This window comes from Populus euphratica, unplaced genomic scaffold (genome assembly GCF_000495115.2).
Source record: "Populus euphratica unplaced genomic scaffold, PopEup_1.0 scaffold106.1, whole genome shotgun sequence".
Lineage (NCBI taxonomy): Eukaryota > Viridiplantae > Streptophyta > Magnoliopsida > Malpighiales > Salicaceae > Populus > Populus euphratica.
In genome coordinates this window covers 547,819-564,589 of record NW_011499991.1, presented here as the reverse complement: position 1 = coordinate 564,589, position 16,771 = coordinate 547,819, and the positions used below count along the sequence as shown (strand labels likewise).

Sequence of the window (16,771 nt, the reverse complement as noted above, 5' to 3'; positions counted from 1 at the left end):
ATGAATATAGCAATCTCGGCTTCGACAACAGATGTAAGAGGAAGTACAATTACAAACTATTTTGAACATTGTAAAATTAAGTTCGATACTATAAAAATATTATTTAATGAAAATTATTCATTTATCAAGTTTATACGGTTCTAACAAAAAAAAGTAGCGAGTCTAAATTAGCAATTCTTTCAATTCTCTAAGACTTTAGGGGCCAATGATGCAATTTACACTATTTAATAAAGTAGTTTAAGCAGACATCTGCCACGTTTACATTAGCCCATTTCCAACGGGCTACTGAGCTCTAAACCTTTGGCAACAACCTAAAACACAGAAAAAAAAAAAATTCTCGCTTCAGAACCAGAGGCAGCAATGGCTGATCGATTCTTTCCCAACGCAATGCCAAGCTTTGTAACAGAAGATATACAAGAAGAAGATAAAGTAACCGATGAGAATTCTCTCATGAAGCTTCTCTCAATGCCCTACACTTCACTTTCCAAGCAGTTTCAACGTTCTGGTTTGGATCTTAAAGAAACAGTAACAACAACTTCTCTTTCTTTTGTTTTCATTTCTTGGGTTGTTTTTGCTTTGTTTGGTAATGTTGGCACTGTGTGTGTTTAGTGGGATTTTTGTGTTCTACAGATAGTGATGGAGACATGGGGGTTAGGCGGGCAAGTTGTGCATGATTTTACTCTTTACAGTGGAAATCTTGGCACTGCTTTGTTGCTTTATAAGAGCTATCAAGTTACTAGTAATGAAAATGATCTCTTTCTCTGTTTGGAGATTGTTAAGGCTTGTGATTCTGCTTCTCGGGCTTCAAGGTAGAGTCTCCCTTTCTTGGTGAAGATGTCATGTTGTTTCACTGTATAGTTTGTTTTTGTGATTAAATTTATGGTATGATCCAATTGGATATGATTTTGGGTTTTGATTATAACTTGTGTCAAACGCAAATTTGAAGCTACTAAAGAGGGGCGGATTCGGTTTGGACATCTGGTAATGTTGTTGAATGTATTTTATAATCTAGGGATGTGACATTTATATGTGGGCGAGCTGGTGTTTGTGCACTTGGGGCTGTAGCTGCAAAGCACGCTAATGATGAAGCATTACAGAGTTACTATCTGAGTCAATTAGGAGAGGTGGCCCTTTTGCTCTATTTTGTGTTATTTTTCATATTTTTGTAAAAAACAAATTGGTTGTCGGTGAGTATTTATTGATTGTTTATGAAACAGATTAAGCTGTTGAGAAATCACCCTGATGAGTTGTTATATGGAAGAAGTGGATTCTTATGGGCTTGTTTGTTCCTAAATAAACACATGGGGCAGGGGACTGTCCCTGATACGACCATTGTGAGATTTCTGCTATTACCTATTTTGCTACTTTGGTTTTGAATTAGTTAAGCAGGATGTAATAGTCTTATGGTAAAATTATTGTAGCGTGCTGTTGCAAATGAAATTATAAAAAATGGAAGAGCATTGGCGAAGAAAGGAGGTTCCCCGTTAATGTATGAATGGTATGGTGAGAGGTATTGGGGTGCTGCCCATGGATTGGCAGGTATTATGAATGTTTTATTGGATGTAGATCTGAAACCTGATGACTTTGAGGATGTCAAGGGCACCCTTAAATACATGATCAATAACTGCTTTCCCAGCGGCAACTACTCTACAAGTGAAGAAGATCGCAAGAGGGATGTTCTTGTGCATTGGTGTCATGGAGCACCTGGAATTGCTCTTACACTTGTCAAGGCAGTTAAGGTAAATTTCTCCAGTTAACTAGTTCATTGTAAGCTAATTTAAGCCCCACTGGAGCAGGAACTTGATATTTATGAATGATTCAGATTTTGACCTATCTCCTTTAGTCCTGTTAATGAGAGCATTAAATTTGCAAATTCATTGGCAAGTGGCAATGGCATTTATTTCATGTGTTTGTCTTGGATCTCTGAGGTATCCGATATGGATGAATACATGATATAAATGTAAAATCTTTGAATTAGATCTTTATTTTTTATCTGAATCCGAGTAGGTTTCCAAGCGAGTGTAGCCTTCTTTTTTGTTAAGAATGTTTTGTTTAGGAACAGTATACATAGGTTTACTTGAAACTGTAACTTCTGTAGTAGAAAAGTTTATTCCTTCTTTTTATAGCTCTGATCACACATATCAGGCTGGATACTTAAAGACTGAAACTAACTAGATAGCAATATTTTTTGCCCAGATCATATAAAATTATAGGTAGAAGCCCTTTGTCCTTCTGGAAATTACTTTGCTTCAACTTTTTACAAAATTGAAATGTGCAATGCTCAGGTTTTTGGAGATAAAGAGTTTCTGGAAGCAGCTATAAATGCTGCAGAGGTAGTGTGGAACCGTGGGCTGCTCAAGCGAGTTGGAATTTGCCATGACATCAGTGGGAATGCATATGTGTTTCTCTCACTGTACCAGCTAACAGGCAACATAGAATTCTTATACAAGGCCAAAGCGTTTACTTGCTTTCTGCTGGATAGAGCTCACAAACTTATATCGGCAGGAGAGATGCATGGAGGTGATAGCCCCTACTCAATGTTTGAAGGAACGGGAGGTATGGCGTATCTTTTTCTAGATATGATCGACCCATCCAAGGCTAGATTCCCTGCTTATGAACTCTAAAATCTTTTTATGAATATTAGGTCACAGTAGTTGAGTTGAATACTAGGGTTGCTCAGTGCTGTCATTTTGAGTTGTATATGAAAATGCAATGATAGAAGTCCACCTTCAGCCTCGACAATCATGCATTATTTTACAGTAGACTATGGTATTACTAGCGTGGGGTTTGATCTCCCATCAGGCAAAGATACACTTTTGCTTTACATAATGGCGGGTGATCAGATGATATTAATAACAGATTCTCGAATTACAGATACCAAGTATATGATCATTTTACTGTAGAACTTTCGTATTCTGAAATAATGGAAATCACTAGATATCAACCAAATAGAATGGAGCTAAATGTATTTCAGAAATTATTCTAGCAACCACTGAATATATTAGTACTTCTCCTCCTAACAACATGGAGCAAAATGTTATCTCAGCGCCAAAGAATAGGATTCATATGTTTCTTCTTGTTACTATCTCACAAAAATCTAAGAGCCCAAATTCTGCTTCAAATCACCCTGACTCAGAAACCACATAAACAGCAAGGTTTTCTTTAGAGGAGGAGGGTGGTGAAGAAGTATACAGATCAATCAAGCCCATGATCACTTTGTACTCTTCAGCTGCTGTTGGTTCAGTGCCAGAGAAGAGAATGTCGAGATTCTTTCTATCACTGTCTTAATATCAAAGCATTCGCCCAGAAATCTGCATCAGCTCTGCCTGGCTACTGACATTAATTAGAAGAAACATCGATCAGCATTCAATTGAGCATTTTATTTTCCTAGAGCAGGGAAGTCCTAAAGACATGACACCTAACGCCTTGTCAGGGTCAGGAATTGCTATAACTTGTATGGTTCCCCACACTGCCTTAGGAAACTTTTTTTTTGATAGTGGTATTAAATTGGACTTAACCTTGTGGGTCATCCTGATGGCCTATTGATCTAGTATCATGGCTCTTGATTCAGGTAAAGGTTGATTTGATGTTGATTTGATGTGATTTGATAGATGCAGTAAATTTATATGTGACTTGATTAATTTGATTCAAATTTAATTTAATTTAAAAAAAATTCAAGTTAAAAATCATTTAAATTGCGTGTATGGTGAGGTTTGAACTCAGATGCGAAGAAAGGGGACAAGCTCCTCTCACCGCTAGACCAGAACCTCACTTGCTAGTATCATGGCTCTTGATTCGGGTAAAGGTTGATTTGATGTGATTTGATTTGGTAGATACAGTAAATTTGTATGTGATTTGATTAATTTGATTTAAATTTAATTTAATTTTAAAAAAAATCAAGTTAAAAATCATTTAATTTTTTTTAAACAAATATTTAAATAATAATATTTTGAATTTATTGAGGTTAATTTAACGTATGACTTGAGAAAGTAAGGTCTCCCCTCTGTTGTCGGGAAAAGGGGCTCAAATGGTATTTTAGAATAAGAATAATGGGTACTATTAGGAGTAGGAGAACGCAAATAATAGGTTCTTTTTGCCAAATCCAGGTTTTGAGCTTACTTCTAATTCTGGACCGATAGGAACTCCTACTCATAAACGAGTAGCTTCTTAGCTTCCAACTTGCAACACCTTTTGGGTTTTGGGACTTGAAGCCAAGTAAAGGCAGGTTGCTGATGAGTTATAACTCGTTCAACTAAAATGCAGGTCACTCGATCAAGTTTAACTTTGCTTCATGTTTATGATAGGTTCTTTTTGCCAAATCCAGGTTTTGAGCTTACTTCTAATTCTGGACCGATAGGAACTCCTACTCATACACGAGTAGCTTCTTAGCTTCCAACTTGCAACACCTTTTGGGTTTTGGGACTTGAAGCCAAGTAAAGGCAGGTTGCTGATGAGTTATAACTCGTTCAACTAAAATCCAGGTTTTCTTTAAACTGATAATCTTGCATTTCAGTGCTTGGTCTAGTAGTAGAAAGGGCTTGTCTTCTTTCATTGCATCTGGGTTTGAGCTCTGGCGTATACACCTGTCATTCTCACGATGCTTTACATGTTTACTGGGTTTGCAAGGTATTCAGTAGATCGTGGGGATTAGTCGTGGTGCGCACAAACTGCTCCGAACATTTCACATAAATAAAAAAAAAAATCAGTTCACTCGATCAAGTTTAACTATGCTTCTTGTTTATACTATTTGTTTGTAACTCGGTTGTGTTCTTGTTTGAGCTTGTTGCATTAAGATTCTTTGAAGGCGGTTTTTTGCTATTTGTTTTTCTAACGTGCAGAGGAAACAACACTAGGCCTTCGATGATTAACTGAATAAGATATATCCAACATTAAGAAGAAACAACATTTTCAATTCAGAAGTACTTGTGTGCGCGTGCTCTCCTCAGTGCTTCTGTGTTTGCTATAACACAAATGAAATTGATTTATTGTTGGCATTTTCATTCACGTGTAACAATAATTTTTTAAGCTCAACAAAACATGTTTAATGAACATATTTGAAGTCAAACTAAAGTGAATCTCGCTCTTTTTTAAGATTAAAACTTTGAGAGATATTGTTTAATTAAAGTTGAAGAGAATTAATTCTAGTAATTACAAGAATTAATTCTTTATTAGTTTTGATTCTAAAATTAAATATAAAAGGAGGTACAGGAAAAGTTTTTTACACTACTTTTTTTACACTTTTTCTTACCTTAGTTTTTCAATCCTTAGTATTTAGTTTTGATTGCAAGTTTTCTATAATATATAAAATTGAATATTTATAGCTTCAATAATCAATGTCAAGTACATCTTACATTTCAGATGACGCTCAATCGCCGCTCTCGGAGACTACGTCATCACACGACAAGTATTGTTGCCAAACATCAAGTATTGAGATGAAAATCATTAAAACTTTTACAGAACGCTGGCCAAATGTGTTTTCTAGATGGCATCTGCACTCAGCCATCCAACAAAAGGTCCCTGAGGAAATACACGACAGGAAGACAAGTCATTTACACCCCATCAAGTCCTAATTAGAGACATGCGAAGCGATCAAATAGGACGGACAGATAAGATTTATACTCACATGTGTTTTGTAGATGGCATCTGCACTCAGCCATCCAACGAAAGGTCCCTGAGGAAATACACGACAGGAAGACAATTCATTTACACACTCCATCAACTCCCAAGTACAGACATGCGAAGCTGTCTAATAGGACGGACAGACAAGATTTATCCTCACGCTAGAGTACATACATTCAGAATCAAGATCAAAAAATAAAAGCATAAAAAAATTAGATTTTCTTAATATAATAACAGATTTGAAGAAAATTAAAAATTATGAGTATAAATGGGTCTTAGAAGAAGAGTGTGAGCACAAAAGAAAAGATAAAATGGCCAAAAAATAAGATCACTAAGCCCTAAAAAATCATTCATACCATTACGATGGTTAACTTCTACCATGAAAAGTATTTAAAACATTACTAGTTAGATATCTCTGTTTCGCTGCAGGACTGTACTATTTTAATTAAATTATAGGAGGTTTTTAACGGTGTGAAGCATGAATTCTAATTTTATTTATTTAATCAATTCAAGTCATCTAACTATTCTTTATTAGTTTTGATTCTAAAATTAAAGGAAAAGTTTTTTACACTACTTTTTCTACACTTTTTCTTACCTTAGTTTTTCAATCTCTTATACAATATATATATATATATATATGCTAGTATTTAGTTTTGATTGCAAGTTTTCTATAATATATAAAATTGAATATTTATAGCTTCAATAATCAATGTCAAGTACATCTTACATTTCAGATGATGCTCAACCGCCGCTCTCGGAGACATGCATGTCGTCCTACGTCATCACACGACAAGTATTGTTGCAAACCATCAAGTAGCGAGATGAATAGTTAAAACTAATACAGAACATTGGTCAAATGTGTTTTCTAGATGGCACCTGCACTCAGCCATCCAACAAAAGGTTCCTGAGGAAACACACCATGAGAAGACAATTCATTTACACAACCCATCAACTCCTAATTAGAGACATGCGAAGCGATCAAATAGGACGGACAGACAAGATTTATACATACAGAATCAAGATAAAAAAATAAAAGCATAAAAAAATTAGATTTTCTTAATATAATAACAGATTTGAAGAAAATTAAAAATTATGAGTATAAATGGGTCTTAGAAGAAGAGTGTGAGCACAAAAGAAAAGATAAAATGGCCAAAAAATAAGATCACTAAGCCCTAAAAAATCATTCATACCATTACGATGGTTAACTTCTACCATGAAAAGTATTTAAAACATTACTAGTTAGATATCTCTGTTTCGCTGCAGGACTGTACTATTTTAATTAAATTATAGGAGGTTTTTAAGGGTGTGAAGCATGAATTCTAATTTTATTTATTTAATTAAATTATTTACACGATTCAAGTCATCTTACTGTTCAATATAAGCCATAATATATATAGGTAATTAATAAGCTTCATGATAAATTGAATCCCATCTTTCAAATGCCTACAACTTTTTCGTAACTTTAATGTTATACTTGTTGCTTGCCCTCCATACAAAAGGTATCCTAAATGAATTTTTAGGATCTCGAAAAACGTTTTGCATAATAAAACGAAAATTGTCTTGGTGTAATCACCATCGCCTCCATAGCTAGCAACTAGTGGCTCGGTTTCAATTCGAGAGGATACATTAATGTTAAGGGTTTTCTTTTTTCCCCCATTACGATGGTTAACTTCTACCATAAAAAGTATTTAAAAAATTACTAGTTAGATATCTCTGTTTCGCTGCAGGACTGTACTATTTTAATTAAATTATAGGAGGTTTTTAACGGTGTGAAGCATGAATTCTAATTTTATTTATTTAATCAATTCAAGTCATCTTACTGTTCAATATAAGCCATAATATATATAGGTAATTAATAAGCTTCATGATAAATTGAATCCCATCTTTCAAATGCCTACAACTTTTTCGTAACTTTAATGTTATGCTTGTTGCTTGCCTCGATACAAAAGGTATATATCCTACTTTTGTACATTTTTTTTTATCAGATCAAAAGAGATTAACAAAGTTGAGAATTGTTTATCAGGCCACATGACATTTTAAAGTTGGTTGACATCCTTTGTAATCTTTAAATATTTCTGTTTCTTCTCGTATAATTCAACAGTTTCCCATTGCAAATAAAGATAGGAAAAATGGGAAATTAACCAGAACCAGATCTTAAAAGATGAAAAAATCTTATTTCAAACATTGTTCGATACAACATATCAGCATAACACAAGTTGCAAGGCAATTTGTACCCCAGCTGGATACCATCGTAACACTTGAAATTGCTAGCGAGCTCCAGTTAATGTCGAGATCATGCTTAAATTAGACCTTGGGAAAAGCTATTTCAATTTATTTTTTAATTATTTTTGAATTTTTTTAATAAAGTTTTATTTACTAGGTTAGTTTTAGCTCGTTTTTGAACAATTTTGTACATTATTTTTTATCAGATCAAAAGAGATTAACAAAGTTGAGAATTGTTTATCAGGTCACATGACATTTTAAAATTGGATGACATCCTTTGTAATCTTTACATATTTCTGTTTCTTCTCGTCTAATTCAACAATTTCCAATTGCAAATAAAGATAGGAAAAATGGGAAATTAACCAGAACCAGATCTTAAAAGATGAAAAAATCTTATTTCAAACATTGTTCGATACAACATATCAGCATAATACAAGTTGCAAGGCAATTTGTACCCCAGCTGGATACCATCGTAACACTTGAAATGGTCATAGAATATAATCTTCAGTGACAATGTTTGGCGAGGAAGTTAATGATCAGCTCATTCACCTGCTTTGGGAGATTCTCATGAACAAAATGGTTCCCTTCATCAAGGAACAAATTTTCCAAATCCGGCACAAAATGCTTCAGTTGCTCACTTTTTGTGTAGTCCTCCATACCTGCAAACTTTAGGAGATAGTCCTTCTGGCCATTGATCAGCAATGTTGGTGCTGTAACTTTTGGATCTGTAATTCCACAATCTATTCCTAAAGACCTGCATCGAATTCCATGCCATCCCTCTTAGCGTAGTTTTGTTTACATAAGAATACAGCATCCTAAACGACTTTACTGGTTACCTGTAAGGAACCTGTAATGCAAAACGAAATCCAGACTTCTCGTATAATGATGCATAAGCTGCAAGATCTTCTTCGGAGAGCCACGGTGGCAGAGGAGTAGATGGGTCAACCAAGTCCATGATTTCCTGGTCATCTCTAGCTGTTGGTGGTTCAGTTCCAGAAAAGAGAATGTAGATGTTTCTTACCACTGTCTTGACATCTAAGCGTCCGAAATCTGCTTCAGCTCTACCTGTTTCCTGTGTTTATTTAGAGAAAGCAGGCAGGATCAACAATGAATTGTATTTATCATTATCACAAACAACTCACTCAGGATCTGAAAGGCAAGTATCGAATACTGGAGATAAATGAATCGTACCTGCCACCTTGTTATGTAGAAACCTGATGGCATGAGATCATTTCGAATACAATTGGGACCTGGTAGCAAGAAAGGAATACCGAGGGACACAAGACCTGAAACCCTTTCAGGGTGCACAACAGCGACTAGATATGCTGTTATAGATCCAAAATCCTTCCCAATAAGAAAAACCTGGTGCCAACATCAAAGTATTACATTTATGTATATATGCACATAAGATCGAAATTGGAAGTTTTGTTGTGGTTTTCGACTCTTTGTTGCTAATTGAGATTCTTAGGAGGTTTTTTTTTTCACTTTCTGTTTTTCTTCAAAGTACCTCGCGAGCAATTACTAGTACTTCATGATGAACGGCAACAGATATCCAACATTTAGAGAAAAACTCATTTTCTTTTCATATATATCTGTGTGTGTCTGCAGGACTTGCCCTTTCTAATGTTAAAATTTGCTGTGATGCTATTGAACTTGATTTATTCTTGATATTCTCACATATAACTCAGTGCTAAATTACCAATCAAGTGAGTAATAAAAAGAATTAACAGAAACCTTTACAATGAAGAATCCATTTTTAATAAGCATGGGAAGATAAACATGCGGGGTCTGAGTTTGAGATAATGGTTAATTTGCGCATCATCCTCAAGGCAAGTTAAAAAAAAAAAAAACCATTTCTGCTCAATTACCCCCTCAAAAGATTCCCGAGGAAACAGGCCAGAAAGAGACATATGATATGCAGTCAATAGAAAAATGCCAAGTTCGCATCATTAAAATTAAACCAGAGAAAAACTCTAATTATAACCTTGTTGATGCCAAGTCTGTCAAGAAGGGCAACAACATCATCAACAAGGTCCATGAAGTTCCCTTTCTCTGGTTCAGCTGGCTGTTCAGATAGCCCATAGCCCCTAAAATCAATAGCTATTGCTCTATAACCAGCAGCTGCAACAGCATTCATCTGGTACCTCCATGTGTACCATATTTCAGGGAATCCATGTAAGAACAACACCACCTTGGGGCCTGTTAATAAATGAACATAATCAGCCATGAAGAAATAAGTTACAATATGAGAGGAAACATTTGGTATTTGACTAATACCGGTGCCAATCTCTGCCACATGCAGTTTTAGCCCTCTTACTTCTACAAGGGCGTGCTTGATCAGATCCATGACTGGGAGAGAGAGTGTTTGTATGTGTAAGAGAGATGGGTGTTTCAAAGACTTGGAATAAAAGAGATGACCATTAAATACGTGAGTGAACAGTAAACTGTAGATGGTGTCGGTTAAACCGACAAGGAGCCAAGAACAAAATGGGATAAATGACCGAACATCTTTTCTACTCGCGGGCCAGTCTGGTTCAGTTTGGCAATAAGAAAAACCATAACAAAAGAAAGCCAACATCAATCTCCCAATCATGGACCTTCCAAAGAGTCTTATATCAATCTCCCTTTTGAGCTTGTAAATCCAACATTACGTTTAAGGAAAGACTAGCAGTGTACCGCGCTAGGCGGCAGTGTTTGTATATATATATATATATATATATTAAAAATGTACATTAACAAAAGAAAAAAAACCTGTGACTGGAGTAATTGTCCGGACTAGATCATGACCGGACCAGAAGAAATAAGTCATTTTGTATTTTAGTTACATGGTAATAAAAGATAATGATAACAAATAGATTAAGGGTGTATTTGAAAACATGGTATAAATTACATTTTTAAAAATTTTGATTTTTAAAAAATAATTTTTTTATTTTAATTTATTAAAAAAAAAACATTTTGAACTGTCACCGCTATTACAATCTCAAACAAGTCCTAAATTTAAAAAAATGATATCAATAACATAAAAAGAAATTATTTTTGATGTAGTTAGGCTTGTATTAACATGTGATTCTAAAAAGTTAGGTGTAAATTTTTAACAACTAGATGAATATCTATTCTAAACAAATTATGTGGAAAACTTAGCAGATAAATGTATAGATCATTTGGATAGAACTAAGTTTAAGAAGAGGTATGGTCACACCATACAAGAATAACAGCTAAAAAAAATTATCTAACCATTAGATTTTGCTAAAACGTTTACAGGAATTCTGAAGGTTATTTTCTTTAGAAAAGTCACTGAATCATTACTTTAACTGTTGAATCTTTAAATTTTAAAAATCTCTCATTGGGCCTTGATTTTAACAGTTTTTATGATTTTTCTTGTTATTTTTGGATTTCATGCTTCTTTCCTTTGTAATTTTAGTTTTTTATTTTATTTTATTTTCTAATTGAGATAGGGTTTTTGGCTTATTTAAAACTTTGTAAACCTCCTACATGATCATTATTCTAAAGAAAATAAAACCTAGAGAAAATAAAACCTATGAACTTGGAGTTCACATATGCCGCTCATTTCACTGATTTAAATTTCTATGTTCTTTCTTTATTTGTTATTATCTTTAGTTTTTACATATATTTTTTAGTATTTTCTATATTTATTATAATTTCTGCTGACATTACACCTAACAATCTTTAGTAACCTCTAATTTTATGTTTGTTTATCTTTTTCTTTTGTATTTTAGATGAGTAATTTTTTTTTAATATATATATGATGAATAAGAATAACATTTTTGAATATCTATATATGTTGATTTATTTCCAAGTACTTATCATTTTCTTGAATATATTTTTGTATTCTATTGAATTAAATTTTAATTGATATAACATTTAGTTGCTTAAATAATTATGTAAATAGATATCATATTTTGATATCAAACTTATCAAAAACTTTATATTAAAAAAAGGTAATTTATCTTTATACATATTATATTTATATACTTAGTTAGTAAGAGAAACATCTATCTATGCACGATTGATCATTTCACAATATTTTATTTTAAAAAATTTAAGATTTTATATATTATTTGATCTGATATATATTACATTATCATATGATAACATGTTTAGTGTGTGTGTATATATATACAATTTATAATATCTAAGATATTATATTAAATATTATTCATGTTAAAGAATATATAATATAAATTATATATTAAAATCTCATTTTTTCACTTAATAATTTAAATTATTAAATTAAAATAATTATTAAACATAATATCAAAATAAAACCTTATAACACCGCTTCAATATTGTCAGTTGCATATCTAAATCCGGGTCGTGAAATTAAAATTTCTTTATGCTAAACCGCGGCTCACGGAGACATGCATGTAGTCCTCCGTCGTCACACGACTAGTATTGTTGCCAAACATCAAGTATTGAGATGAAAATCATTAAAACTTTTACAGAACGCTGGCCAAATGTGTTTTGTAGATGGCATCTGCACTCAGCCATCCAACGAAAGGTCCCTGAGGAAATACACGACAGGAAGACAATTCATTTACACACTCCATCAACTCCCAATTACAGACATGCGAAGCTGTCTAATAGGACGGACAGACAAGATTTATCCTCACGCTAGAGTACATACATTCAGAATCAAGATCAAAAAATAAAAGCATAAAAAAATTAGATTTTCTTAATATAATAACAGATTTGAAGAAAATTAAAAATTATGAGTATAAATGCGTCTTAGAAGAAGAGTTTGAGCACAAGAGATAAGATAAAATTGCCAAAACATATGATAACTATATAAACCCTAAAAAATGGTTAACTTCTATGTTGAAAAATAACTAGCTAGATATCTCTGTTTCGTTGCAGGACTGTACTATTTTAATTAAATTATCGGAGGCTTTTATGGGTGTGAAGCATTTATTCTAATTTTATTTATTTATTTATTTTATCACATTCTTTAGAGGATTGTGTTTGTTCAGTGTCAAGGATCAAATGTACAAGTAACAAAAGTGTGTTTTGTTGGGTAGATGAGGACAAGGACAAAATAAATTTATCTTCACATATAACTCGTGCTAAATTACCGATCAAGTGAGTAATAGAAAGAGTTAACAGAAACCTTCACATTTAATAAGCATGGCGAGATAAACATGCGGGTCTGGGTTTGAGATAATGCTCAATTGCGCATCATCCCCATGGCAAGTTAAATAAATAAAAAACAATTCACAAAAAAAACTAAATGAAAAAGACCAAAATGCCCCTGTATGCCTGGGTTATTTTTTTTATTGAAGGGGCAAATTTGATATTTTACTGTGTTTTGAAAAGGGAAAAGGACCAAAATAGCCCTCTATGCTAATTTTAAAATCTCTGATCTAGAGGGTAATGAGGTCATTCCACTCTACTTGAAAAAAGTTAAAAATACAATTATACCCGAGGTCATTCCACTCTACTTGAAAAAAGTTCAAAATACGATAACATAATTTTTTATGACAAATGCTCCAAGTAAAGATAAAAAATCCTCGAATCAGTGACCATTGTTTTGATTTTATTTTTTTTACATGTCAAATACATCATTTAACTACGTACTATACTGAACGGTAAAATGAGTCCATAAACATAGTATTTTAGCTCACGAAGGAGATTGATACAAGACTCTTTGGAAGGTCCATTCAGTACTTCAAAGCAAATTGAAAAACGAAAACTTTTCTTTATAAAGAGGAGAGCAAAAAGTGATTATGATAGCTATGAAAGGCCAAAGCTTTCTACTTGCAAAGGCTTCTTCATCTTCATCCTTTACTGGGTTTCGTTGTGTACGAAGCCAAATCAAATTGATGGGTATGTTTCTTATTCCCTTTCTATCTCTATCTTTATTACCATTTAACTCCAACTCCTGATTCATTATCACCTGTTCCTCTTCTAGTGCAATTAATAGTGGCGGTGATGGCTAAATGGTAAGAATTTAGGACTAAAAATTTATTTTTTTTGATTTCAGATTCGAGTTTTTGGTTAGTTAATGAAGTCTTACATAATAGTTAACTTAAGAGTTTATAGAATTAATCGTGATGCATGAAAACTGGTCCAGATACCCATGTTAATCTAAAAAATAGTAGTGGGAGACAATAAAAAAGTGGTTCTTTTAGAAAAAGTAATAGATTTGTTTTGTTGTATAGATTAATTTCTTCTTTATGAACTTTCGCTTCTGACTATATTTTATGGATGTGCCCTTTAAGCAATTGGATGTTCTACGGTAGCACGGCAAGCCAAGAACAGTCAGAATTTTGCGGTTGAAAAGTAGGAAAGAAAACTTGCATACTGTTGGGGTCAAGATTTATGAATAAATATCGTGGCTATGATATTGGGAACCCCTTTATACTTTCTGTTTTGTACCGAGGAAGGGAACGGAATGATGCCATTCTGGTTTCCTAATCTTTCTGTGTTTTGAGTGGATTTCCCAGGACTTCTTGGTTCAAATGTTCCCAAAAAGCAAGTTCCCTTGACGTCAGATGAGAAAACACGAAGAAAGGAGAGCTGAAAACAGATCCTTCAGCTTTGTTCCTTAAGCTACAATCACTATCCTGATCTCTTACCAGGTAGAGATTTATCTTCAGAATCCTTTGGATTCTTGGATCAGATGTATCCAGTTACATCCGTTGGTCACTGAAATGCAATAAAATTGGAAAATAAACAAGAAAATTCTTATTTCAGTTCACAGCATCAAGTCTTGCTATACATGCATACTTCAGGAAAGACCTTTTTATTATCGTGAAAGGATAACATTGCATAACTTCAGCTGCTCATCGATACTTGTCTTCACTTGCTATGTTCGTTGAGGAAGTTGATCATTATCTCATTCACCTGCACTGGAAGTTTCTCATGAACAAAATGGTTCCCTTCTTCCAGAAAGACACTGTCCAAATCTGGAACTATATGCTTCAGAAGGTCAATCTTTATGTAGTCTACCATACCCGGGAAACCAAGCACATAGTCCTTCTCACCCATAATCAGCAATGTTGGTGCCAAAACTTTTGGATTAGTTATTCCACAGCAATCTATGCCTAAAGTCCTGCACAGAAACTCTTACATTGATGAGAGCGATGGCCTATCTTTATCTAGGACCAAAATAGTGGAAATCAAAGTGGATAAACATACAAGTTCTTCTATCCTAGTATCTTTCTGTAAATTATTTCCCAAAGGGGACTTGAATGGTTACCTATATGGAACCTGCAATGGATACCGAAATCCAGACTTCTCGTACAAGGATGCATAAACTGCAAGATCTTCTTCAGAGAACCATGGTGGTAGAGGAGTAGACGGGTCAACCATGTCCATGATCTCTTGGTCCTCTCTAGCTGTTGGTGGCTTAGTTCCAGAGAAGAGAATGTAGATGTTTTTGATCACTGTCTTAACATCAAAGTGCCCGAAATCTGCTTCAGCTCTGCCTGGCTCCTGAGAATAACTAGACATTGCAGGCATGATTGATATAAAATTGAAGTTCAATTTCTGCCAACTTAAAACTCAAATAGTTTTAAGGAAATTATCAAATGTAAGACTTCGATGACAATGACAATACCTGCTACCTTTTGCAGTAGAAACCTTCGGGCATCAGATCAATGTCTTCACTGGGCCCTGGTAGCCTGAAAGGAACACCTAGTGATATTAAACTGGTAACCCTCTCCGGGTAAAGAACAGCTATCATGTATGCTGGAAATGATCCCAGGTCTGTACAGACTAGAAAGGCCTGGCATCGATGCAGGTATATATTACATTTCAGTTCATGTATGCGCAAGAACAAACTTAAAAGTTCTTTAATGGTGAACTGCAGCTCATAGAGATCATCTTTGGCGCTTCCCTATATGACCTTGAGCCCTTGACTAATTATCTGCAACATTTATCTCAACATCTAGAGATGTTACACACTCAATTCACCTAGTGTTATGCCTGTTTCTGAACCTTTTGTTTTTTGAACTACAGTTGTGCGGTAGATTGGTCAAATCTTTTACCTTGATGGCATCAAAACCAAGCATCCCTCCAGGGTTCCTGAGGAAATACACCACAACAAGACCTTTCATTTACTCACCCCAACATCTCACCAGAGACTTGTCAGGCTATGATATAAGAGGGTACCAAAAATCATTAGAGCATAACCATGAACCTCTATGATTTCAATTTGGCTGAACAGAACATGCCAAGTTTACCAAGATTCGTCCAATTAAGAATTTGCAGGTAACGTCCCACAGTCTGCAGAACTGACCATATTTATTTCAGATTTAAGGGGAAAATGAATATTTATGTGATTAATTTGAATCAAGATTCATGGCATGAGGTGCTTAAAAAGCAATAAAGATTAAGAAATGACATTACCTTACTGATGCCAACAGTGTCAAGAAGGGCAATCGTATCCTCAACAAGGTTAATGAAGCCCCCTTTCTCAGGTTCAGCTGGAAGCTCTGAGAGCCCATAGCCCCTAAAATCGTAGGCTATTGCTCTATATCCAGCTTTCGCAACAGCAATCATTTGATACCTCCATGTGTACCATATTTGTGGGAATCCATGCAGGAACAACACTACCTTAGGACCTGCAAACAAGATTCCACCACTAAAATTACTAACTGTGATCAATAAATGAAGAAACGAAATCAAAGGAGAAGTTCTGGTGATGGTTTGCAGTACCAGTGCCAATCTCTGCCACATGTAGTTTTAGCCCATTTACTTCCACGTGTGTGGTTGATATGTTCCATGATTCACAGAAGATATGTGAGAGAGTACAGCAATTAGTTCAAATGATTAATGGCCTTGAATTATTAAGAACATTAGGCAAACAAACAGGATGCGTTGACTTAAATAGCACACTAAGCTGCTACCATTACCATGGTGACTCCTACCTTGAAAAACACCACTTGTAGCACTTGGTAAATATATATTA

At 34.3% G+C, this 16,771-nt stretch overlaps 2 protein-coding genes and 1 pseudogene across 2 annotated transcripts; 1 reads left to right on the top strand and 2 right to left on the bottom strand.

The window, feature by feature from the left end:
• The first annotated feature begins 272 nt into the window (after positions 1-272).
• Positions 273-2,873, top strand: LOC105140398 (lanC-like protein GCL2). The gene is made up of 6 exons (XM_011047207.1): positions 273-525; positions 631-809; positions 1,013-1,124; positions 1,218-1,334; positions 1,422-1,739; positions 2,286-2,873. Exons 1-6 carry the CDS (start codon positions 361-363, stop codon positions 2,622-2,624), a joined length of 1,230 nt encoding a protein of 409 aa, XP_011045509.1. The 5' UTR covers positions 273-360; the 3' UTR covers positions 2,625-2,873.
• Positions 2,874-7,771: 4,898 nt separating this feature from the next.
• Positions 7,772-10,256, bottom strand: LOC105140397 (bifunctional epoxide hydrolase 2-like). Its single transcript, XM_011047206.1, has 6 exons — positions 10,120-10,256; positions 9,827-10,041; positions 9,034-9,204; positions 8,679-8,914; positions 8,311-8,596; positions 7,772-7,866 (listed from the first exon to the last, which is right to left on the bottom strand). The coding sequence occupies exons 1-5, from the start codon at positions 10,187-10,189 to the stop codon at positions 8,347-8,349; spliced, it is 942 nt and encodes a 313-aa protein (XP_011045508.1). The 5' UTR covers positions 10,190-10,256; the 3' UTR covers positions 7,772-7,866; positions 8,311-8,346.
• Positions 10,257-14,521: 4,265 nt separating this feature from the next.
• LOC105140396 (bifunctional epoxide hydrolase 2-like) lies at positions 14,522-16,621 on the bottom strand (annotated as a pseudogene).
• Positions 16,622-16,771: the final 150 nt, after the last annotated feature.